General features: G+C 44.1%; 1 protein-coding gene across 2 annotated transcripts in view; it reads left to right on the top strand.

Moving 5' to 3' along the window:
- The window catches only part of TRAPPC1 (trafficking protein particle complex subunit 1), a 28,799-nt gene extending 3,679 nt beyond the window's left edge, over nucleotides 1–25,120 (top strand). The window contains exons 4-5 of one of the 2 annotated variants that reach the window (XM_056570123.1): nucleotides 1,277–1,415; nucleotides 24,224–25,120. In XM_056570123.1, the coding sequence (XP_056426098.1) occupies nucleotides 1,277–1,415; nucleotides 24,224–24,352 (268 nt within the window). In that variant the 3' untranslated portion in view covers nucleotides 24,353–25,120. Of the gene's footprint in view, nucleotides 1–1,276; nucleotides 1,416–8,874; nucleotides 9,501–24,223 lie in introns of those variants that run through there. The other variant, XM_056570122.1, reaches the window with a different exon arrangement.
- Nucleotides 25,121–25,492: the final 372 nt, after the last annotated feature.

Raw genomic sequence — 25,492 nt, 5'->3', positions numbered from 1 at the left:
TCTCCACAGTACTCCTTTTACTTAAAGGGATACTCCAGGAAAATGTTATATATATATATTTATTAACTGGCTCCAGAAAGTTAAACAGATTTGTAAATTACTTCTATTAAAAAATCTTAATCCTTCCAATTATTATCAGCTGCTGAAGTTGAGTTGTTCTTTTCTGTGTGACAACAGTGCTCTCTGCTGACATCTCGGGAACTGCACAGAGTTTGCTATGGGGATTTGCTTCTACTCTGGACAGTTCCTGAGACACGTGTCATCAGAGAGGACTTAGACAGAAAAGAGCAACTCAACTTCAGCAGCTCATAAGTACTGAAAGGATAAAGATTTTTTAATTGAATTCATTTTCAAAAGTTGTTTAAAGGGGTACTCCGGTGGAAAACTTCTTTTTTTTTTAAATCAACTGGTGCCAGAAAATTAAACAGATTTGTAAATTACTTCTATTGAAAAATCTTAATCCTTCCAGTACTTATTAGCTTCTGAATACTACAGAGGAAATTCTTTTCTTTTTGGAACACAGAGCTCTCTGCTGACATCACGAGCACAGTGCTCTCTGCTGACATCTCTGTCCATTTTAGGAACTGTCCAGAGCAGCATATGTTTTCTATGGGGATTTTCTCCTACTCTGGACAGTTCTTAAACTTTACAGAGTTGTCAGCAGAGAGCACTGTGCTCGTGATTCAGCAGAGAGCACTGTGGTCATGATGTCAGCAGAAACTCTGTGTTCCTAAAAGAAAAGAATTTCCTCTGTAGTATTCAGGAGCAAATAAGTACTGGAAGGATTAAGATTTTTTAATAGAAGTAATTTACAATTCTGTTTAACTTTCTGGCACCAGTTGATTTTTTCCCCGGATCACCCCTTTAATCCCAGTGTTTCCCAACCAGGGCGCCTCCAGCTGTTGCAAAACTACAACTCCCAGCATGCCTGGAGTTGCTGGGAGTTGTAGTTTTGCAACAGCTGTAGGCGCCCTGGTTGGGAAACACTGCTTTATCCAAAAGAGCATGTCACAAACTCCAAAGGAAAAGCTGTAAATCCTTCCGTCCATTATGGTTTTTCTGAGTTTTTTTTCCATGCCTGGTTTATTTTTTTATACAACACAAAATTAGGACTGAATACTGACAACATTGTACGTGTGAACTCAGACTAAGGAATGAAATATATAAAGTAAAGACGTCACTTTAAAAAAAAAAAAGAATGTAGAAATCTCCTTTCTTCAGTACGCAGAGTTAGGCCCCCGCTGGAGCGTAACGTTCTTTAACCATTACCATACAGGAAAGATGGCTTCCTTTCCTTTCAAACTAGCAAGTATAAGCTTCACTACTACGAGACTCCGAGCGGCCTGAAGATGGTGATGAACACGGATCTAAGCGTGGGGAGCATACGTGACGTCCTCCACCAGATCTACAGCACGGTGAGGGACGCTGGGAAGGAAGGAACGCATGGGACAAAAGCTAGAACTACGCTTGGTTCACACTACGTTCCTGCCTCAGTTAAAGGGGTACTCTGCTGCAAACTGTTCCGAATGCTGGAGCCAACGCCGGGAGCTCGTGATGTCATAGCCCCGCCATCATCATTCCGTCACGCCCCCTCAATGCAAGTCTATGGGAGGGGGCGTGACAGCTGTCACGCCCCCTCCCATAGACTTGCATTGAGGGGGTGGGGCGTGACAGCATGGTGGGGACGGGGCTATGACTTCATGAGCTCCCGACTCCAGCGTTCGGGAACAGTTTGTTCCAAACGCTGAGCAGCGGAGTACCCCTTTAATTGTATCCGTAGGCATCCAGCCGAAAACGGATGCTGATGTAAGAGCAGCGGACCCCATTCACTTCTATGGCCAAACGGAGCGCACTCCGAGAAAAGTGCAACAGTCCCCGCTTTTGAGTCCTCTTAAAGGGGTACTCCGGTGAAAACGTTTTTTCGTTTAAATCAACTGGTGGCAGAAAGTTAAACATATTTGTAAATTACTTCTATTAAAAAATCTTAATCCTTCCAGTACTTATTAGCTGCTGAATGCTACAGAGGAAATTCCTTTCTTTTTGGAACACAGATGACATCACGAGCACAGTGCTCTCTGCTGACATCTCTGACCATGCATAGCATATGTATGCTAAGGGCAGCATGGTGGCTCTGTGGTTAGCACTGCTGCCTTGCAGTGCTGGGGACTTGGGTTCAAATCCCACTAAGGACAACAATAAATAAAGCATTATTATTATTATTATAATAACGTCAGCAGAGAGCACTGTGCTCGTGATGTCATCAGTGTTCCAAAAAGAAAAGAATTTCCTCTGTAGTATTCAGCAGCTAATAAGTACAGGAAGGATTAAGACTTTTTAATAGAAGTAATTTACAAATATTTTTTACTTTCTGCCACCAGTTGATTTAAAAGAAAAAAGGTTTTCACCGGAGTACCCCTTTAATTGTATCCGGAGGCATCCCGCCGAAAACGGATGCTGACGTCTGCTGTTAATAGGAGCAGCGGACCCCATTCACTTCTATGGCCGAACGGAGCGCACTCCGAGAAAAGTGCAACAGTCCCCGCTTTTGAGTCCTCTTAAAGTAGCGGATACATCTCGAACTGAGTCACTAGGGGTGACTCCGTTCAGCCATAAAAGTGAATGGGGCCCGCTGCTCCCATTAACCCCTTAAGGACTCATTTTTTCCTCCTCACCTTTTAAAAATCATAACCCTTTCAATTTTGCACCTAAAATTCCATTTGATGGCTTTTTTTTTTTTGCGCCACCAATTCTACTTTGCAGTGACATCAGTCATTTTACCAAAAAAATCCACGGCGAAACAGAAAAAAAATTCATTGTGCGACAAAATTGAAGATAAAATGCCATTTTGTAACTTTTGGGGGCTTCTATTTCTACGCAGTGCATATTTCGGTAAAAATTACACCTTATCATTATTCTGTAGGTCCATACGGTTAAATGAACAAAAATGAATATGTTAAAATTGTCATATTTTGACCCCTATAACTTTTTTATTTTTACGCGTACGGGGCGGTATGAGGGCTCATTTTTTGCGCCGTGATCTAAAGTTTTTATCGGTACCATGTTTGTATTGATCGGACTTTTTGATCGCTTTCTATAAATTTTTTTAGGATATAAAAAGTGACCAAAAATACGCTATTTTAGACTTTAGAATTTTTTTGCGCGTACGCCATTGATCGCGTGGTTTAATTAATTATATATTTTTATAGTTCGGACATTTCCGCACGCGGTGATACCACATATGTTTATTTTTATTTACACAGTTTTTTTTTTTTTTTTTAATGGGAAAAGGGGGGTGATTCTTACTTTTATTAGGGAAGGGGTTAAATGATCTTAACTTTTTTATCACACTTTTTTTTTTTTTTTGCAGTGTTATAGCTCCCTCTAGTGGCTATAACACTGCACACTCCTTCTACAGAGATCACTGCCATGCATTAAAGGGGTTATCCAGGAAAAAACTTTTTTTTATATATCAACTGGCTCCAGAAAGTTAACCTCCTGCGCGGTAATCCCGAGCGTGACTCGGGGTTAATTTTCCCTGCTAGGATCGGTAACCCCGAGTCACGCTCGGGGTAGAATTGCAGAGTTCCCAGCCGGGCTGCACGATATATCGCAAAAGCAATGAGATATAGGGATGCGGCCCCCGGGAAAACATGCGATTATCTGCTCTGGTCGGCTCCCGTTGCGGGGGCCGGCCAGAGCAGGTAAAGAAAAATACTAAAAGTCAGTGTTTCCCTACCAGGGGGCCTCCAGCTATTGCAAAACTACAACTCTCAGCATGCCCGAACAGCCAAAGGCTGTTAGAAAAACACTGAGCTAAATGTAAAAGGAAAAAGGAGTAAAATAAAAAAAACATTCTGCTCACCTAGTCCCGGTCCCTGCAGATGTCGTTCCCCTCCGTGCGGTCCGGGGTGTCCTCTCTTCACTATTCATCTTCTAGGACCTTTCACTTTTCAGCCAATCACAGGCCGCAGTGGTGTAAAGCCTGTGATTGGCTGAAGGGGAAAGGGCTTGTTCTGAAGCAAATACACTAGGTTTGAAATCTGCCGGCAAACCCAGTGTATACTGCTGCAGGACAAGAATGTGACAGGGGGGGGGAATGTGACATGAAGGGGGGAGGGGGATGTGACAAGGGGGGGGAGAATGTGACAAGGGGTAGGGGAATGTAACATGGAGGGGTGGATGTGACAAGGGGGGGGAGTGTGACAAGGGGGGGGATGTGACGGGGGGTAGGGGAATGTAACATGGAGGGGGGGGAATGTGACAAAGGGGGAGATGTGACAAGGGGGGGATGTGACAAGGGGGGGAAGAATGTGACGAGGGGGGGGGGGAGTGTGACGGGGGGGAGTGTAACGAGGGGGGGGAAGTGTGACAAGGGGGGGATGTGACAAGGGGGGGATGTGACAAGGGGGGGAAGAATGTGACGAGGGGGGGGAGTGTGACGGGGGGGAGTGTAACGAGGGGGGGAATGTGACAAAGGGGGAGATGTGACAAGGGGGGGATGTGACAAGGGGGGGAAGAATGTGACGAGGGGGGGGAGTGTGACGGGGGGGAGTGTAACGAGGGGGGGAAGTGTGACAAGGGGGGGGATGTGACGGGGGGTAGGGGAATGTAACATGGAGGTAGGGAATGTGACAAGGGTGGGGGATGTGACAAGGGTGGGGGATGTGACAAGGGGGGGGGGGGAGTGTGACAAGGGGGGGGTGTTACAAGGGGGGGAATGTGACAAGGGGGGAAGAATGTGACAAGGGGGGGAATGTGACAAGGGGGGGGGGAGAATGTGACAAGGGGGGGAGAATGTGACAAGGGGGGAATGTGACAAGGGGGGGATGTGACAAGGGGGGAAGAATGTGACAAGGGGGGAATGTGACAAGGGGGGGAATGTGACAAGGGGGGAAGAATGTAACATGGAGGGGGGATAATGTGACAAGGGGGGGGGGGGGAGAATGTGACAAGGGGTAGGGGAATGTAACATGGAGGGGGGGAATGTGACAAGGGGGGGGGAATGTGACGGGGGTAGGGGAATGTAACATGGAGGGGGGAATGTGACGGGGGAGATGTGAAATGGGCGGGGGGAGATGTGAAATTCAATGCAAAAAATTGTACCGCTTTTGGTCATCAGAGAGCACTTAGACAGAAAAGAACAACCTTAACTTCAGAAGCTCATAAGTACTGAAAGGATTAAGATTTTTTTTATAGATGTAATTTACAAATCTGTTTAACTTTCTGGAGCCAGTTGATATATAAAAAAAAGTTTTTTCCTGGATAATCCCTTTAACATGACAATGATCAGTATTATCGGCGGTCGATTGCTCAAGCCTAGATTTCAGGCTTGGAGCAATCAATCACCGATCGGACGCGCCAGAGGCAGGTAACGGATCCTTCTCTCGCGTTCTAGCTGATCGGGACATAGCGATTTCACCGCGATGGTCCCGATCAGCCCAACTGAGCTGCAGGGAGTGTATTTTTGTTACTTTAGACGTGTTGATCAACTTTGAACCCCGCGTCTAAAGGGTTAATAGCGCGCGGCACAACGATCGGTGACGCACGCTATTAGCCCAGGGTCCCGGCATTATAGACCGGGCGCAGGGCATCCTTAAGAGGTTAAAGGAAAACAGTCATCCCGGTTACCCACGCTAGACCCAATGCCCTGGGTTATATATAGAGATAAGCGAACTTACAGTAAATTCGATGCGTCACGAACTTCTCGGCTCGGCAGTTGATGACTTTTCCTGCATAAATTAGTTCAGCTTTCTGGTGCTCCGGTGGGCTGGAAAAGGTGGATACAGTCCTAGGAGACTCTTTCCTAGGAATGTATCCACCTTTTCCAGCCACCGGAGCACCTGAAAGCTGAACTCATTTATGCAAGAAAAGTCATCAACTGCCGAGCCGAGAAGTTTGTGACGAATCAAATTTACTGTAAGTTCGCTCATCTCTAGTTATATAGTGTGGGTGAACAGGAGACCGATGCGGGGTCTCTGACTAACATACGTACCTGCAACCCCGAGCGGTGTCTCTCTATCCCAAGCTCTCACGTGACCAGTGACCATGAATATTTAAATTTATTCAAATTCACCCAGAAGGCCCGCCTCCAGTGCACAATTCAACGAAAAAAGAAGAGGACCTTCGGAGGGTCACCGCTCCGGGCTGCAGGTACGTATGTTAGTCAGAGACCCCGCATCAGTCTCCTGTTCACCCGCAGTGTATTGGGTTTAGTGTGGGCGAACGGGATGACCGTTTTCCTTTACCAGTAGGATGAATTACGATCTCCAGTGCCATTTACCATTTGTGCTTTGTAGGGTTTGTTGGTGAGTGGAGGTCTCATTGGATGATTTAGTCTAAGTTCCCCTGAAAGCTCTCAATTGTAGTACAGTGCTCCCTCAAGTTACAATATTAATCGGTTCCAGGACGACCATTGTATGTTGAAACCATTGAATGTTGAGACCATAACTCTATGGAAACCTGGTAATTGGTTCTGAAGCCCCCAAAATGTCATCCAAAAATAGGAAAAAGTGAGGATTAAAGAAAAATAAGTAGATAACTGATATAGGTAAAGCAAATCCTTACATATAAAAGTAAGAAAGATCTGCTGGGAGCTGTAATTACTGTCTATTTCAGTGTTTTCCAACCAGGGTGCCTCCAGCTGTTGCAAAACTACAACTCCCAGCATGCTGGGAGTTGTAGTTTTGCAACAGCTGGAGGCACCCTCATTGGGAAACACTGGTCTATGTAGAGGAAAGAAGCTTCTTCAGGGTCCTGTCCAGAACACGTAATGTCCTAAAAAAATAAAATAAGAAGTAAAATGGAGCCGCCCTCACCTGGTGTCCAAAGGAGCAGCTAATCCTGGTACAGGTAAAGAGTACAGAACATGTAATACCTCCCTGTACTGTAGGGGGTGCTACCAGACACCAGTCAGTGCATACACTTCAGTAATGCAGGTAAAGAGTACAGAACATGTAATACCTCCCTGTACTGTAGGGGGTGCTACCAGACACCAGTCAGTGCATACACTTCAGTAATGCAGGTAAAGAGTACAGAACATGTAATACCTCCCTGTACTGTAGGGGGCGCTACCAGACATCAGTCAGTGCATGTACTTAAGTAATACAGGTAAGAAGTACAGAACATATAATACCTCCCTGTATTGTAGGAGGCGCTACCAGACACCAGTCAGTGCATACACTTCAGTAATACAGGTGAGGAGTAGTACAGAACATGTAATACCTCCCTGTACTCTAGGGGGCGCTACCAGACACCAGTCAGTGCATACACTTCAGTAATACAGGAAAAGAGTACAGAACATGTAATACCTCCCTGTACTGTAGGGGGCGCTACCAGACACCAGTCAGTGCATACACTTCAGTAATACAGGAAAAGAGTACAGAACATGTAATACCTCCCTGTACTGTAGGGGGCACTATCAGACACCAGTCAGTGCATACACTTCAGTAATACAGGTAAAGAGTACAGAACATGTAATACCTCCCTGTACTGTAGGGGGCGCTACCAGACACCAGTCAGTGCATTCACTTTAGGAATACAGGTAAAGAGTACAGAACATGTAATACCTCCCTGTACTGTAGGGGGCGCTACCAGACACCAGTCAGTGCATACACTTCAGTAATACAGGTAAAGGGTACAGAACATGTAATACCTCCCTGTACTGTAGGGGGCGCTACCAGACACCAGTCAGTGCATACACTTCAGTAATACAGGTAAATAGTAGTACAGAACATGTAATACCTCCCTGTACTGTAAGGGGCGCTTCCAGACACCAGTCAGTGCATGCACTTCAGTAATACAGGTAAGGAGTAGTACAAAACAAGTAGTAAATCCCTGTACTGTAGGGGGCACTACCAGACACCAGTCAGTGCATTCACTTTAGGAATACAGGGGCGTTACCAGTGAATTGGTCGGTTCTTCCAGCCCTTGACACGTTTCGCAGATTCCATAGCATTGTATGTTGAGTCTGGTTTCAAGTTACAATAATTCAGAAAAGACCATTGTATGTTGAAACTAATGTATGTTGAGGGATCACTGTATATTAGAAAATATATTTAGCCGGGGTGAATCTCATTGAAGGTTCAGAAGCAATTGTTGGATATAAAGGGACCACGGAAGTCAGGAGGCTTCTGCAGATTTAATTGGACATTGATGGTTTTTCAGGGGCAAATATCTCCAGGTAGGAGAGAGGGTCCTCTTTGGGGGTCCAGGCCTCTGCATACCACTCCAGTCCTCCAACGCCATTGTTTGAATCAGCAAGCAAAAGAAAAAAGAGAAGGCCCAAGGAGGCGCCTAGTGCATTACCCTAAATTTTGATTCAAAAACCCACGTAAAGTGAGGACAAGTAAGGGGTCTAATGAATGGCCGCTCACCTGTAGCGTATATTATATACGCATATAACCTCAGTCTGAGGTAATAGTAGAGGAATCCGTGCAAGCCTACAGGTCTTCAGGATGGATCCAAAGGGAGATCCTGTTGGTGAATTTGGTAATAGAAAAAATGACCTTTCGTCAGGCGCTCGGGGATCCAAGGAGATCTCACAACCAAGTCATGGAGGTGGATAATGAATTCAAGCTTTATTGGTATACAACAACGCGTTTCGGGGTTAGCATACCCCTTCTTCAGATTGCCAGATTTGTCAACAATCTGTCAATCTGAAGAAGGGGTATGCTAACCCCGAAACGCGTTCTTGTATACCAATAAAGCTTGAATTCATATCCACCTCCATGACTTGGTTGTGAGATCTCCTTGGATCCCCGAGCGCCTGACGAAAGGTCATTTTTTTCTATTACCATTGTTTGAATCAGTTTGTGAGGTTTTCACGGTGACTGGATGTCCCCCCCCCCTAATCTGGAATGTTTCCTTCTCCCTCAGATTTATGTGGAATATGTGGTGAAGAATTCGCTTTGCTCCCTCAATGATCCCATTCAAAGTGAACTTTTCAAAAGCAAGCTGGATAGCTTCATCCGGAGCCTGCCCTACTTCTCTGCCCGCGCTGGGTAACCCCTAATCCGCAGGGCATGCTGCGCCAACCTTGTGCACCGACCCGAGCACCACAGGTGATGACTTATCTCAGAGGCTCTTGCCTTATCCAACCTCTACGACAGCAGACCTCACATCTACTGTACATCTACTGTACATCTACTGTACATCGTCCCCAACACCATGGCGTCTTCTGTCATAGGACTGATCGCACGCGTGTTATACGACACTGGCGGACAATGGTTAAGTCGTCATGATTATCGTTTCCAGCTGATGTCACAGTTGTCGAGAGAAAAGGTTCCAGCGACGTATAACCAACACCGCATAGCTACAGCAGATTATTTTTTTTCCGTGATATGGACTCTATGTATATAGTGTGAATGTATTCTTGTCTACCTGTGATTAATTTCGATTATATATACTGGAGGATAGAGGGTGGAGATTGGATGTAATGTTACATGTCCATTAAAACTGCGGAAATTATTGGAACGTGTTAAAGTATGAGTAAAGTTTAGAGCAGTGGTCTCCAACCTGCGGACCTCCAGATGTTGCAAAACTACAACTCCCAGCATGCCCGGACAGCCTTCCTCTAGAGCATATAGCAACTGATAAGTACTGGAAGGGTTAAGATTTCTTTTTTTTATATAAAAGTAATTTACAAATCTGTTTTACATTCTAGCAGTATATTTAAAAAAAATATATACATTAATTATTTTCATCTGGAGTACCCCTTTAAAGGAGCAGTGCTGTCTTCCCGAAAGGCTGTGTGCTTAGCTTCATCACCAGCAGCAGTCTGTAGAGAGGTTTCCTGAAAGATACGGTTAAAGGGGCACTCCGGTCCGGTGGAACTGGTGCCAGAAAAGTTAAACAGATTTGTAAATTATTTCTATTAAAAAATCTTAATCCTTCCAGTACTTATTAGCAGCTTTATGCTACAGAGGAAATTCTTTTCTTTTTGAATTTTTTTTTCTGTCTGACCACAGTGCTCTCTGCTGACACCTCTGTTCGTGTCAGGAACTGTCCAGAGCAGCATAGCAGGATTTTCTCCTGCTCTGGGCAGTTCCTGATACGGGCATCAGGTGTCAGCAGAGAGCACTGTGGTCAGACAGAAAAGAAATTAAAAAAGAAAATAATATCCTCTGTCGCATACAGCTGCTAATAAGTACTGGAAGGAGTAAGATTTTTTTGAATAGAAGCAATTTACAAATCTGTTTAACTTTATGGCACCAGTTGATTAAAAAAAAAAAAAATTCCACCGGAGTACCCCTTAAAGGTCTTGTGTAGCGCCTGAAACGCGTTGACGTCACCAGCAGGAACACCTCCCCGTGACAGGCGGGGATACTCACCACTATACTAACGAGGATTGGCTTACACTCCTTACCCTGTGATAATCTCCTTAAAGGGGCAGTACCGAATAATATTTGACTTCACAGAACTCTTCCGAATTATTCCATGGTATAATGACTTGGACTCTGAATCCAGTGATCCTTGTTAAAATCTCAATGTCAGTGGGAACAAATTTCTTTATCTTCTTTTTTCTTTTTTTCTTTAACCTCTTAACAACAAAGGACATAAATGTACGTCCTGGTGAGATGGTACTTAACGCACCAGGACGTACATTTACGTCCTAAGCATAACCGCGGGCATCAGAGCGATGCCCGGATCATGCGCGGCAGGTCCCGGCTGTTGATTGCAGCCAAGGACCCGCCCGTAACGGCGGGGACCATTGATCCTGCAGATGTCCGCCATTAACCCCTCAGATGCCGTGATCAATACAGATCTAGGCATCTGCAGCATCGCGGTCACTTAAATGGATGATCGCATCGCCCGCAGCGCTCCTGCGGCGATCCGATCATCCAGCACAGCAGACGGAGGTCCCCTCACCTGCCTCCGCTGTCTTCCGGGAGTTTTCTGCTCTGATCTGCCTTCCCGCAGACCAGAGCAGAAGATGACCGATAACCCTGATCAGTGCTGTGTCCTATACATAGCACTGAACAGGATTAGCAATCAAATTATTGCTATAAATAGTCCCCTATGGGGACTATTAAAGTGTAAAAATAAAAGTAAAAAAATTTAGTAAAAAAAATGTGAAAAACCCCTCTCCCCCAATAAAAACGTAAATTGTCCCATTTTCCCTATTTCACCCCCAAAAAGTGTAAAAAAAAATATTTTATATACATATTTGGTATCGCCGCGTGCGTAAATATCCGAACTATTAAAATAAAATGTAAATGATCCCGTACGGTGAACGGCGTGAACGTAAAAAATAAATAAATAAAAAAGTCCAAAATAGCTGCTTTTTTATAACATTTTATTCCCCCAAAAATTAAGAAAAAATTTATTAAGTTTTATATAAGCAAATATGGTATCAATAAAAAGTAAAGATCACGGTGCAAAAAATGAGCCCTCATACTGCCGCTTATACGGGAAAATGAAAAAGTTGTAGGTCTTCAAAATAGGGGGATTTTAAATTGGTTAAAAAGTTAGTGATTTTTTTTTAAGCGCAACAGTAATAGAAAAGTATATAATCATGGGTATCATTTTAATCGTATTTACCCAAAGAATAAAGAACACCCGTCATTTTTACCGTAAATTGTACGGCGTGAAAACAAAACCTTCCAAAATTAGCAAAATTGCGGTTTTCTATTTAATTTCCCCACACAAATAGTATTTTTTTGGGTTGCGCCATACAATAATGGTAAAGTGAGTGATGGCATTACAACGGACAACTGGTCGTGCAAAAAACAAGCCCTCATACTAGTCTGTGGATGAAAATATAAAAGAGTTATGATTTTTTGAAGGCGAGGAGGAAAAATCGAAAACGTAAAAATAAAATTGTCTGCGTCCTTAAGGCCCAAATGGGCTGAGTCCTTAAGGGGTTAAACAAATTTTATTTGCAACCAAAAAAATGACAGTTACAGAAAAAGAAAAAAAAGAAACGGCAAAAGAAGAGACGCTCAGTGTCTCCGCATGACACCAAAGTTGTCAAATGAAAAGCGCAAAGCAAAGAACAGAATGTTTCGACACCTTATCATGGAGAGGAGAGAGGAGGGTATCTCGGCTCGGGGTATCTCCCCCTGAAGATTGTGAGATCTCCTGCCGTCTTCTCCTACACGCAAAACTGTGTTAGGTCTCCGCCTACCAGCACATGACGTTCGCGATCTTGCAGCAGCAAGGTCTCTAAGGCACGAAAAAAAAGGACTTTGATTAAAGGGTTACTCCGTCCCTAGACGTCTTATCCCCTATCCAAAGGATAGGGGATAAGATGTCTGATCGCGGGGGTCCTGCCGCTGGGACCCCCGCGATCTCTGTGCAGTACCCGACATTCATTTAGGATGCTTGGAGTGGGCAGCAGGGGTTGTGAAGTCACTGTCATGCCCCTCATGATGTCATGCCACACCCCCTCAATCCAAGTCTATGGGAGGGGGCGTGGTGGCTGCCACGCCCCCTCCCATAGACTTGCATTGAGGGGGTGTGACGTGATGTCACGAGGGGCGTGGCAGCCATGTCATAACCCCCGTCGCCTGCTTCAAGCATTCGGAACAAAATGTTCCAAATATTGTTGCAGCGGAGTACCCCTTTAATGTTAGGAGCATAAGTATTGTACAAGCTTAAAGGGGTACTCCGGTAGAAAACTTTATTTTTTTTTTTTTTTTAAATCAACTGGCGTCAGAGAGTTAAACAGATTTGTAAATTACTTCTATTAAAAAATCTTAATCCTTCCAGTACTTATTGGCTGCTGAATACTACAGAGTAAATTATTTTCTTTTTGGAACACAGAGCTCTCTGCTGACATCATGACCACAGTGCTCTCTGCTGACATCACAAGCACAGTGCTCTCTGCTGACATCTCTGTCCATTTTGAGAACTGTCCAGAGTAGGAGAAAATCCCCATAGCAAACATATGCTGCTCTGGACAGTTCCTAAAATGGACAAAGATGTCAGCAGAGAGCACTGTGGTCATGATGTCAGCAGAGAGCTCTGTGTTCCAAAAAGAAAATAATTTACTCTGTAGTATTCAGCTGTTTTTCAATTTTCAACCTAAAAATCCATATTATGGCTTATTTTTTGCGTCACCAATTCTACTTTGTAGTGACATTAGTCATTTTACCCAAAAATGCACGGCGAAACGAAAAAAAAAAAATTTGAATGATTGAAGAAAAAAGTGTAACTTTTGGGGGCTTCTGTTTCTACGCAGTGCATATTTCGGTAAAAATGACACCTTATCATTATTCTGTAGGTCCATACGGTTAAAATGATCCCCTACTTATATAGGTTTGATTTTGTCGGACTTCTGGAAAAAATCATAACTACATGCAGGAAAATTTATACGTTTAAAAATTTTCGTATTCTGACCCCTATAACTTTTTTACTTTTCCAGTTACAGGGCGGTATGAGGACTGTTTTTGCGCCGTGATCTGAAGTTTTTATCGGTACCATTTTAGTTTTGATTGGACTTTTTGATCACTTTTTATTCATTTTTTAATGGTATAAAAAGTGACCAAAAAGACACTATTTTGGACTTTGGAATTTTTTTGCGTGTACGCCATTGACCGTGCGGTTTAATTAATGATATATTTTTATAGTTCGGACATTTCCACACGCGGCGATACCACATATGTTTTTTATTTTTTTTTTTATTTACACTGTTTTATTTTTTTTATGGGAAATTCAAACTTCAAAATTCAAATATGGGTGATTCAAACTTTTATTAGGGAAGGGGTTAAATGACCTTTATTAACACTTTTTTTTAACTTTCATTTTGTAGTGTTATAGGTCCCATAGGGACCTATAACACTGCACACACTGATCTCTTATACTGATCATTGTTATCCCATAGGGACCTATAACACTGCACACACTGATCTCTTATACTGATCATTGTTATCCCATAGGGACCTATAACACTGCACACACTGATCTCTTATACTGATCATTGTTATCCCATAGGGACCTATAACACTGCACACACTGATCTCTTATACTGATCATTGTTATCCCGTAGGGACCTATAACACTGCACACACTGATCTCCTATGCTGATCACTGGCGTGTATTAACACGCCTGTGATCAGTGTTATCGGCGCTTGACTGCTCCTGCCTGGATCTCAGGCACGGAGCAGTCATTCGTCGATAGGACACCGAGGAGGCAGGTAAGGGCCCTCCCAGTGTCCTGTAAGCTGTCCCGAACAGTCCGACTGAGCAGCCAGGATACTTTCACTTTCACCTCAGACGCGCCGGTCAGCTTTGATCGCTGCATCTGAAGGGTTAATACAGGGCATCACCGCGATCGATATTAGCCGCGTGTCCCGGCCGTTGATAGCCGCCGGGACCGACCCGATATGACGCGGGGACACCGCGTGACCCCGCGGCATATCGCGGGAGCCGGTGGAGGACGTAAATATACGTCCTGCGTCGTTAAGGAGTTAAAAGGGTTAGCAGGAATAGAAAAACAGAGCTAATTTCTTTGAAGAATGGCTTCCTGTCTGTCTCTAGGTCAGGTGTGGGTCTGCAGCTCAGTTCCATTGAAGTGAATGGAGCTCAGTTGTAATACCACACACAACCTGGAGACAGACGTGGAGCTGTTTGTGAAAGAAATTTGCTCTGTTTTTCTATTCCTGGAGAACCCCTTTAATCTCCCTACTGAGGTATCTATAAGCATGTGAAACAATTGGCCTTCGGAATCTCTTTGGGAATCAATGTGAAGTTCACTCTTATGTATCAACACCCCAGATTTTTGGCCTACAGCAGGGGAGCTGACAGTTGTCCCCGCCAACATACGGCGCATACAGTCAGCTTGGCACAAGTGGGTCTCTTACCAAAGAGCTAGATCTGCTTTCAGCTACAGTGGGGCAAAAAGTATATAGTCAGCCACAAGTTCTCCCACTTATAAAGATAAGATACCGCAGATCGGGAGACCTTGGGGGCCATTCAACTGGCCCACGATGACCAATCCACTTGATGTGTTTCCATCTTTATACACTGAAGCTGCACGTTCCCTGAGCTTTTCCAGCAAGATGGTGACCACCACATTATGGGTGTCAGGTCCGAGCATTCCTAGATGAACAGTTTCCTGGAAAGTGGATTGGTCATCGTGGGCCAGTTGAAGGTCTCCCGATCTGACCCCCTTAGACTTTTATCTTTGGGGTCATCTGAAGGCAATTGTCTATTCTGTGAAGATACGAGATGTGCAGCACCTGAAACTACGGATACTGGAAGCCTGTGCTAGCATTTCTCCTGCGGTGTATATAGTAGTATATAGCAGTGTATACGGATACTGGAAGCCTGTGCTAGCATTTCTCCTGCGGTGTATATAGTAGTATATAGCAGTGTATATGGATACTGGAAGCCTGTGCTAGCATTTCTCCTGCGGTGTATATAGTAGTATATAGCAGTGTATACGGATACTGGAAGCCTGTGCTAACATTTCTCCTGCGGTGTATATAGTAGTATATAGCAGTGTATACGGATACTGGAAGCCTGTGCTAGCATTTCTTCTGCGGTGTATATAGTAGTATATAGCAGTGTATACGGATACTGGAAGCCTGTGCTAGCATTTCTCCTGCGGTGTATATAGTAGTATATAGCAGTTTATACGGATACTGGTAGCCTGTGATAGCATTTCTCCTGCGGTGTATATAGTAGTATATAGCAGTGTATACGGATACTGGAAGCCTGTGCTAGCATTTCTCCTGCAGTGTATATAGTAGTATATAGCAGTGTATACGGATACTGGAAGCCTGTGCTAACATTTCTCCTGCGGTGTATATAGTAGTATATAGCAGTGTATACGGATACTGGAAGCCTGTGCTAGCATTTCTCCTGCGGTGTATATAGTAGTATATAGCAGTGTATACGGATACTGGAAGCCTGTGCTAGCATTTCTCCTGCGGTGTATATAGTAGTATATAGCAGTTTATACGGATACTGGTAGCCTGTGATAGCATTTCTCCTGCGGTGTATATAGTAGTATATAGCAGTGTATACGGATACTGGAAGCCTGTGCTAGCATTTCTCCTGCGGTGTATATAGTAGTATATAGCAGTTTATACGGATACTGGTAGCCTGTGATAGCATTTCTCCTGCGGTGTATATAGTAGTATATAGCAGTGTATACGGATACTGGAAGCCTGTGCTAGCATTTCTCCTGCAGTGTATATAGTAGTATATAGCAGTGTATACGGATACTGGAAGCCTGTGCTAACATTTCTCCTGCGGTGTATATAGTAGTATATAGCAGTGTATACGGATACTGGAAGCCTGTGCTAGCATTTCTCCTGCGGTGTATATAGTAGTATATAGCAGTGTATACGGATACTGGAAGCCTGTGCTAGCATTTCTCCTGCGGTGTATATAGTAGTATATAGCAGTTTATACGGATACTGGTAGCCTGTGATAGCATTTCTCCTGCGGTGTATATAGTAGTATATAGCAGTGTATACGGATACTGGAAGCCTGTGCTAGCATTTCTCCTGCGGTGTATATAGTAGTATATAGCAGTTTATACGGATACTGGTAGCCTGTGATAGCATTTCTCCTGCGGTGTATATAGTAGTATATAGCAGTGTATACGGATACTGGAAGCCTGTGCTAGCATTTCTCCTGCGGTGTATATAGTAGGATATAGCAGTGTATACGGATACTGGAAGCCTGTGCTAGTATTTCTCCTGCGGTGTATATAGTAGTATATAGCGGTGTATACGGATACTGGAAGCCTGTGCTAGCATTTATCCTGCAGTGTATATAGTAGTATATAGCAGTGTATACGGTTACTGAAAGCCTGTGCTAGTATTTCTCCTGCGGTGTATATAGTAGTATATAGCAGTGTATACGGATACTGGAAGCCTGTGCTAGCATCTCTCCTGCGGTGTATATAGTAGGATATAGCAGTGTATACGGATACTGGAAGCCTGTGCTAGCATTTCTCCTGCGGTGTATATAGTAGTATATAGCAGTGTATACGGATACTGGAAGCCTGTGCTAGCATTTCTCCTGCGGTGTATATAGTAGTATATAGCAGTGTATATGGATACTGGAAGCCTGTGCTGGCATTTCTCCTGCGGTGTATATAGTAGTATATAGCAGTGTATACGGATACTGGAAGCCTGTGATAGCATTTCTCCTGCGGTGTATATAGTAGTATATAGCGGTGTATACGGATACTGGAAGCCTGTGCTAGCATTTATCCTGCAGTGTATATAGTAGTATATAGCGGTGTATACGGATACTGGAAGCCTGTGCTAGCATTTATCCTGCAGTGTATATAGTAGTATATAGCAGTGTATACGGATACTGGAAGCCTGTGATAGCATTTCTCCTGCGGTGTATATAGTAGTATATAGCAGTGTATACGGATACTGGAAACCTGTGCTAGCATTTCTCCTGTGGTGTATATAGTAGTATATAGCAGTGTATACGGACACTGGAGGCCTGTGCTAGCATTTCTCCTGCAGTGTATATAGTAGTATATAGCAGTGTATATGGATACTGGAAGCCTGTGCTAGCATTTCTCCTGCGGTGTATATAGTAGTATATAGCAGTGTATACGGATACTGGAAGCCTGTGCTATTATTTCTCCTGCGGTGTATATAGTAGTATATAGCAGTGTATACGGATACTGGAAGCCTGTGCTAGCATTTCTCCTGCGGTGTATATAGTAGTATATAGCAGTGTATGCGGATACTGGAAGCCTGTGCTAGCATTTCTCCTACGGTGTATATAGTAGTATATAGCAGTGTATACGGATACTGGAAGCCTGTGCTAGCATTTCTTCTGCGGTGTATATAGTAGTATATAGCAGTGTATGCGGATACTGGAAGCCTGTGCTATTATTTCTCCTACGGTGTATATAGTAGTATATAGCAGTGTATACGGATACTGGAAGCCTGTGCTAGCATTTCTCCTGCGGTGTATATAGTAGTATATAGCAGTGTATACGGATACTGGAAACCTGTGCTAGCCTTTCTCCTGCGGTGTATATAGTAGTATATAGCAGTGTATACGGATACTGGAAGCCTGTGCTAGCATTTCTCCTGCGGTGTATATAGTAGTATATAGCAGTGTATACGGATACTGGAAACCTGTGCTAGCCTTTCTCCTGCGGTGTATATAGTAGTATATAGCAGTATATAGAGAAGAGGGTTGCATTGACAATCCAACACAATGGGCAGCACATTGAACACATTTTATAAGTGGTCAGAAACTTGTAAATAACTCATGAAAGAATAAAGTTACGTTAAAACCGAGCACATCATTGATGTGTCACATGACCCTCTTCCTATTGAAAAAACAAAAGTTAGATTCAAAATGGCCGACGTCAAAATGGCCGCCATGGTCACCACCCATCTTGAAGTTTCCCCCCTCACATATACTAATGTGCCACAAACAGGAAGTTATCACCAACCATTCCCATTATATTAAGGTGTATCCATATAAATGGCCCACCCTGTATTCTCAGTGATGTCACCGCTGATCTCTAGTGATGGATAGGCTGTATTCTCAGTGATGTCACCGCTGATCTCTAGGGAATGGATAGGCTGTATTCTCAGTGATGTCACCGCTGATCTCTAGTGATGGATAGGCTGTATTCTCAGTGATGTCACCGCTGATCTCTAGGGAATGGATAGGCTGTATTCTCAGTGATGTCACCGCTGATCTCTAGTGATGGATAGGCTGTATTCTCAGTGATGTCACCGCTGATCTCTAGGGAATGGATAGGCTGTATTCTCAGTGATGTCACCGCTGATCTCTAGTGAATGGATAGGCTGTATTCTCAGTGATGTCACCGCTGATCTCTAGGGAATGGATAGGCTGTATTCTCAGTGATGTCACCGCTGATCTCTAGGGAATGGATAGGCTGTATTCTCAGTGATGTCACCGCTGATCTCTAGGGAATGGATAGACTGTATTCTCAGTGATGTCACCGCTGATCTCTAGTGATGGATAGGCTGTATTCTCAGTGATGTCACCGCTGATCTCTAGGGAATGGATAGGCTGTATTCTCAGTGATGTCACCGCTGATCTCTAGTGATGGATAGGCTGTATTCTCAGTGATGTCACCGCTGATCTCTAGTGATGGATAGGCTGTATTCTCAGAGATGTCACCGCTGATCTCTAGTGATGGATAGACTGTATTCTCAGTGATGTCACCGCTGATCTCTAGTGATGGATAGGCTGTATTCTCAGTGATGTCACCGCTGATCGCTAGGGAATGGATAGGCTGTATTCTCAGTGATGTCACCGCTGATCTCTAGTGATGGATAGGCTGTATTCTCAGTGATGTCACCGCTGATCTCTAGTGATGGATAGAATGTATTCTCAGTGATGTCACCGCTGATCTCTAGTGAATGGATAGGCTGTATTCTCAGAGATGTCACCGCTGATCTCTAGTGATGGATAGACTGTATTCTCAGTGATGTCACCGCTGATCTCTAGTGATGGATAGAATGTATTCTCAGTGATGTCACCGCTGATCTCTAGTGAATGGATAGATCTGCATTCTCAGTGATGTCACCGCTGATCTCTAGTGATGGATAGACTGTATTCTCAGTGATGTCACCGCTGATCTCTAGTGATGGATAGGCTGTATTCTCAGTGATGTCACCGCTGATCTCTAGTGATCTATAGGCTGTATTCTCAGTGATGTCACTGCTGATCTCTAGGGAATGGATAGGCTGTATTCTCAGTAATGTCACCGCTGATCTCTAGGTAATGGATAGGCTGTATTCTCAGTGATGTCACTGCTGATCTCTAGTGATGGATAGGCTGTATTCTCAGTGATGTCACCGCTGATCTCTAGGGAATGGATAGGCTGTATTCTCAGTGATGTCACCGCTGATCTCTAGTGAATGGATAGGCTGTATTCTCAGTGATGTCACCGCTGATCTCTAGTGATGGATAGGCTGTATTCTCAGTGATGTCACCGCTGATCTCTAGTGAATGGATAGATCTGCATTCTCAGTGATGTCACCGCTGATCTCTAGTGATGGATAGACTGTATTCTCAGTGATGTCACCGCTGATCTCTAGTGATGGATAGAATGTATTCTCAGTGATGTCACCGCTGATCTCTAGTGATGGATAGACTGTATTCTCAGTGATGTCACCGCTGATCTCTAGTGAATGGATAGATCTGCATTCTCAGTGATGTCACCGCTGATCTCTAGTGATGGATAGATCTGTATTCTCAGTGATGTCACCGCTGATCTCTAGTGATGGATAAACTGTATTCTCAGAGATGTCACCGCTGATCTCTAGTGATGGATAGACTGTATTCTCAGTGATGTCACCGCTGATCTCTAGTGAATGGATAGATCTGCATTCTCAGTGATGTCACCGCTGATCTCTAGTGATGGATAGGCTGTATTCTCAGTGATGTCACCGCTGATCTCTAGTGATGGATAGGCTGTATTCTCAGTGATGTCATCAACTGCCGAGTCGAGAAGTTTGTGACGAATTGAATTTACTGTAAGTTCGCTCATCTCTAGTTATATAGTGTGGGTGAACAGGAGACCGATGCGGGGTCTCTGACTAACATACGTACCTGCAACCCCGAGCGGTGTCTCTCTATCCCAAGCTCTCACGTGACCAGTGACCATGAATATTTAAATTTATTCAAATTCACCCAGAAGGCCCGCCTCCAGTGCACAATTCAACGAAAAAAGAAGAGGACCTTCGGAGGGACACCGCTCCGGGCTGCAGGTACGTATGTTAGTCAGAGACCCCGCATCAGTCTCCTGTTCACCCGCAGTGTATTGGGTTTAGTGTGGGCGAACGGGATGACCGTTTTCCTTTACCAGTAGGATGAATTACGATCTCCAGTGCCATTTACCATTTGTGCTTTGTAGGGTTTGTTGGTGAGTGGAGGTCTCATTGGATGATTTAGTCTAAGTTCCCCTGAAAGCTCTCAATTGTAGTACAGTGGTCCCTCAAGTTACAATATTAATCGGTTCCAGGACGACCATTGTATGTTGAAACCATTGTATGTTGAGACCGGAACTCTATGGAAACCTGGTAATTGGTTCTGAAGCCCCCAAAATGTCATCCAAAAATAGGAAATAGTGAGGATTAAAGAAAAATAAGTAGATAACTGATATAGATAAAGCAAATCCTTATATATAAAAGTAAGAAAGATCTGCTGGGAGCTGTAATTACTGTCTATTTCAGTGTTTCCCAACCAGGGTGCCTCCAGCTGTTGCAAAACTACAACTCCCAGCATGCCCGGACAGCCTTCGGCTGTCCGGGCATGCTGGGAGTTGTAGTTTTGCAACAGCTGGAGGCACCGTCATTGGGAAACACTGGTCTATGTAGAGGAAAGAAGCTTCTTCAGGGTCCTATACAGTACACGCAATGTCCTAAAAAAATAAAATAAGAAGTAAAATGGAGCCGCCCTCACCTAGTGTCCAAAGGAGCAGCTAATCCTGGTACAGGTAAAGAGTACAGAACATGTAATACCTCCCTGTACTGTAGGGGGCGCTACCAGACACCAGTCAGTGCATACACTTCAGTAATGCAGGTAAAGAGTACAGAACATGTAATACCTCCCTGTACTGTAGGGGGCGCTACCAGACACCAGTCAGTGCATACACTTCAGTAATACAGGAAAAGAGTACAGAACATGTAATACCTCCCTGTACTGTAGGGGGCGCTACCAGACATCAGTCAGTGCATACACTTCAGTAATACAGGTAAAGAGTACAGAACATGTAATACCTCCCTGTACTGTAGGGGGCGCTAGCAGACACCAGTCAGTGCATGTACTTAAGTAATACAGGTAAGAAGTACAGAACATATAATACCTCCCTGTACTGTAGGAGGCGCTACCAGACACCAGTCAGTGCATACACTTCAGTAATACAGGTGAGGAGTAGTACAGAACATGTAATACCTCCCTGTACTGTAGGGGGTCGCTACCAGACACCAGTCAGTGCATACACTTCAGTAATACAGGAAAAGAGTACAGAACATGTAATACCTCCCTGTACTGTAGGGGGTCGCTACCAGACACCAGTCAGTGCATACACTTCAGTAATACAGGTAAAGAGTAGAGAACATGTAATACCTCCCTGTACTGTAGGGGGCGCTACCAGACACCAGTCAGTGCATACATTTCAGTAATACAGGTGAGGAGTAGTACAGAACATGTAATACCTCCCTGTACTGTAGGGGGTCGCTACCAGACACCAGTCAGTGCATACACTTCAGTAATACAGGAAAAGAGTACAGAACATGTAATACCTCCCTGTACTGTAGGGGGCGCTACCAGACACCAGTCAGTACATTCACTTTAGGAATACAGGTAAAGAGTAGAGAACATGTAATACCTCCCTGTACTGTAGGGGGCGCTACCAGACACCAGTCAGTGCATACACTTCAGTAAAACAGGTAAATAATAGTACAGAACATGTAATACCTCCCTGTACTGTAAGGGGCGCTTCCAGACACCGGTCAGTGCATGTACTTCAGAAATACAGGTAAGGAGTACAGAACATATAATACCTCCCTGTACTGTAGGGGGCGCTACCAGACACCAGTCAGTGCATGTACTTAAGTAATACAGGTAAGAAGTACAGAACATATAATACCTCCCTGTACTGTAGGGGGCGCTACCAGACACCAGTCAGTGCATGTACTTAAGTAATACAGGTAAGAAGTACAGAACATATAATACCTCCCTGTACTGTAGGAGGCGCTACCAGACACCAGTCAGTGAATACACTTCAGTAATACAGGTGAGGAGTAGTACAGAACATGTAATACCTCCCTGTACTGTAGGGGGTCGCTACCAGACACCAGTCAGTGCATACACTTCAGTAATACAGGAAAAGAGTACAGAACATGTAATACCTCCCTGTACTGTAGGGGGTCGCTACCAGACACCAGTCAGTGCATACACTTCAGTAATACAGGTAAATAGTAGTACAGAACATGTAATACCTCCCTGTACTGTAGGGGGCGCTTCCAGACACCGGTCAGTGCATGTACTTCAGAAATACAGGTAAGGAGTAGTACAAAACAAGTAGTAAATCCCTGTACTGTAAGGGGCACTTCCAGACACCAGTCAGTGCATGCACTTCAGTAATACAGGTAAGGAGTACAGAACATGTAATACCTCCCTGTACTGTAGGGGGCACTACCAGACACCAGTCAGTGCATGCACTTCAGTAATACAGGTAAGGAGTAGTACAAAACAAGTAGTAAATCCCTGTACTGTAGGGGGCACTACCAGACACCAGTCAGTGCATTCACTTTAGGAATACAGGGGCGTTACCAGTGAATTGGTCGGTTCTTCCAGCCCTTGACACGTTTCGCAGATTCCATAGCATTGTATGTTGAGTCTGGTTTCAAGTAACAATAATTCAGAAAAGACCAGTGTATGTTGAAACTAATGTATGTTGAGGGATCACTGTATATTAGAAAATATATTTAGCCGGGGTGAATCTCATTGAAGGTTCAGAGGCAATTGTTGGATATAAAGGGACCACGGAAGTCAGGAGGCTTCTGCAGATTTCATTGGACATTGATGGTTTTTCAGGGGCAAATATCTCCAGGTAGGAGAGAGGGTCATCTTTGGGGGTCCAGGCCTCTGCATACCACTCCAGTCCTCCAACGCCATTGTTTGAATCAGCAAGCAAAAGAAAAAAGAGAAGGCCCAAGGAGGCGCCTAGTGCATTACCCTAAATTTTGATTCAAAAACCCACGTAAAGTGGGGACAAGTAAGGGGTCTAATGAATGGCCGCTCACCTGTAGCGTATATTATATACGCATATAACCTCAGTCTGAGGTAATAGTAGAGGAATCTGTGCAAGCCTGCAGGTCTTCAGGATGGATCCAAAGGGAGATCCTGTTGGTGAACTTGGTAATAGAAAAAATGACCTTTCGTCAGGCGCTCGGGGATCCAAGGAGATCTCACAACCAAGTCATGGAGGTGGATAATGAATTCAAGCTTTATTGGTATACAACAACGCGTTTCGGGGTTAGCATACCCCTTCTTCAGATTGCCAGATTTGTCAACAATCTGTCAATCTGAAGAAGGGGTATGCTAACCCCGAAACGCGTTGTTGTATACCAATAAAGCTTGAATTCATATCCACCTCCATGACTTGGTTGTGAGATCTCCTTGGATCCCCGAGCGCCTGACGAAAGGTCATTTTTTTCTATTACCATTGTTTGAATCAGTTTGTGAGGTTTTCATGGTGACTGGATGCCCCCCCCCTAATCTGGAATGTTTCCTTCTCCCTCAGATTTATGTGGAATATGTGGTGAAGAATTCACTTTGCTCCCTCAATGATCCCATTCAAAGTGAACTTTTCAAAAGCAAGCTGGATAGCTTCATCCGGAGCCTGCCCTACTTCTCTGCCCGCGCTGGGTAACCCCTAATCCGCAGGGCATGCTGCGCCAACCTTGTGCACCGACCCGAGCACCACAGGTGATGACTTATCTCAGAGGCTCTTGCCTTATCCAACCTCTACGACAGCAGACCTCACATCTACTGTACATCTACTGTACATCTACTGTACATCGTCCCCAACACCATGGCGTCTTCTGTCATAGGACTGATCGCACGCGTGTTATACGACACTGGCGGACAATGGTTAAGTCGTCATGATTATCGTTTCCAGCTGATGTCACAGTTGTCGAGAGAAAAGGTTCCAGCGACGTATAACCAACACCGCATAGCTACAGCAGATTATTTTTTTTCCGTGATATGGACTCTATGTATATAGTGTGAATGTATTCTTGTCTACCTGTGATTAATTTCGATTATATATACTGGAGGATAGAGGGTGGAGATTGGATGTAATGTTACATGTCCATTAAAACTGCGGAAATTATTGGAACGTGTTAAAGTATGAGTAAAGTTTAGAGCAGTGGTCTCCAACCTGCGGACCTCCAGATGTTGCAAAACTACAACTCCCAGCATGCCCGGACAGCCTTCCTCTAGAGCATATAGCAACTGATAAGTACTGGAAGGGTTAAGATTTCTTTTTTTTATATAAAAGTAATTTACAAATCTGTTTTACATTCTAGCAGTATATTTAAAAAAAATATATACATTAATTATTTTCATCTGGAGTACCCCTTTAAAGGAGCAGTGCTGTCTTCCCGAAAGGCTGTGTGCTTAGCTTCATCACCAGCAGCAGTCTGTAGAGAGGTTTCCTGAAAGATACGGTTAAAGGGGCACTCCGGTCCGGTGGAACTGGTGCCAGAAAAGTTAAACAGATTTGTAAATTATTTCTATTAAAAAATCTTAATCCTTCCAGTACTTATTAGCAGCTTTATGCTACAGAGGAAATTCTTTTCTTTTTGATTTTTTTTTTCTGTCTGACCACAGTGCTCTCTGCTGACACCTCTGTTCGTGTCAGGAACTGTCCAGAGCAGCATAGCAGGATTTTCTCCTGCTCTGGGCAGTTCCTGATACGGGCATCAGGTGTCAGCAGAGAGCACTGTGGTCAGACAGAAAAGAAATTAAAAAAGAAAATAATATCCTCTGTCGCATACAGCTGCTAATA

The sequence above is a fragment of the Hyla sarda genome, chromosome 4 (assembly GCF_029499605.1).
Source record: "Hyla sarda isolate aHylSar1 chromosome 4, aHylSar1.hap1, whole genome shotgun sequence".
NCBI classification, from domain to species: Eukaryota; Metazoa; Chordata; class Amphibia; order Anura; family Hylidae; genus Hyla; species Hyla sarda.
The sequence above is the reverse complement of the archived record's forward strand: the minus strand, read 5'-3'. Positions and strand labels throughout refer to the sequence as shown.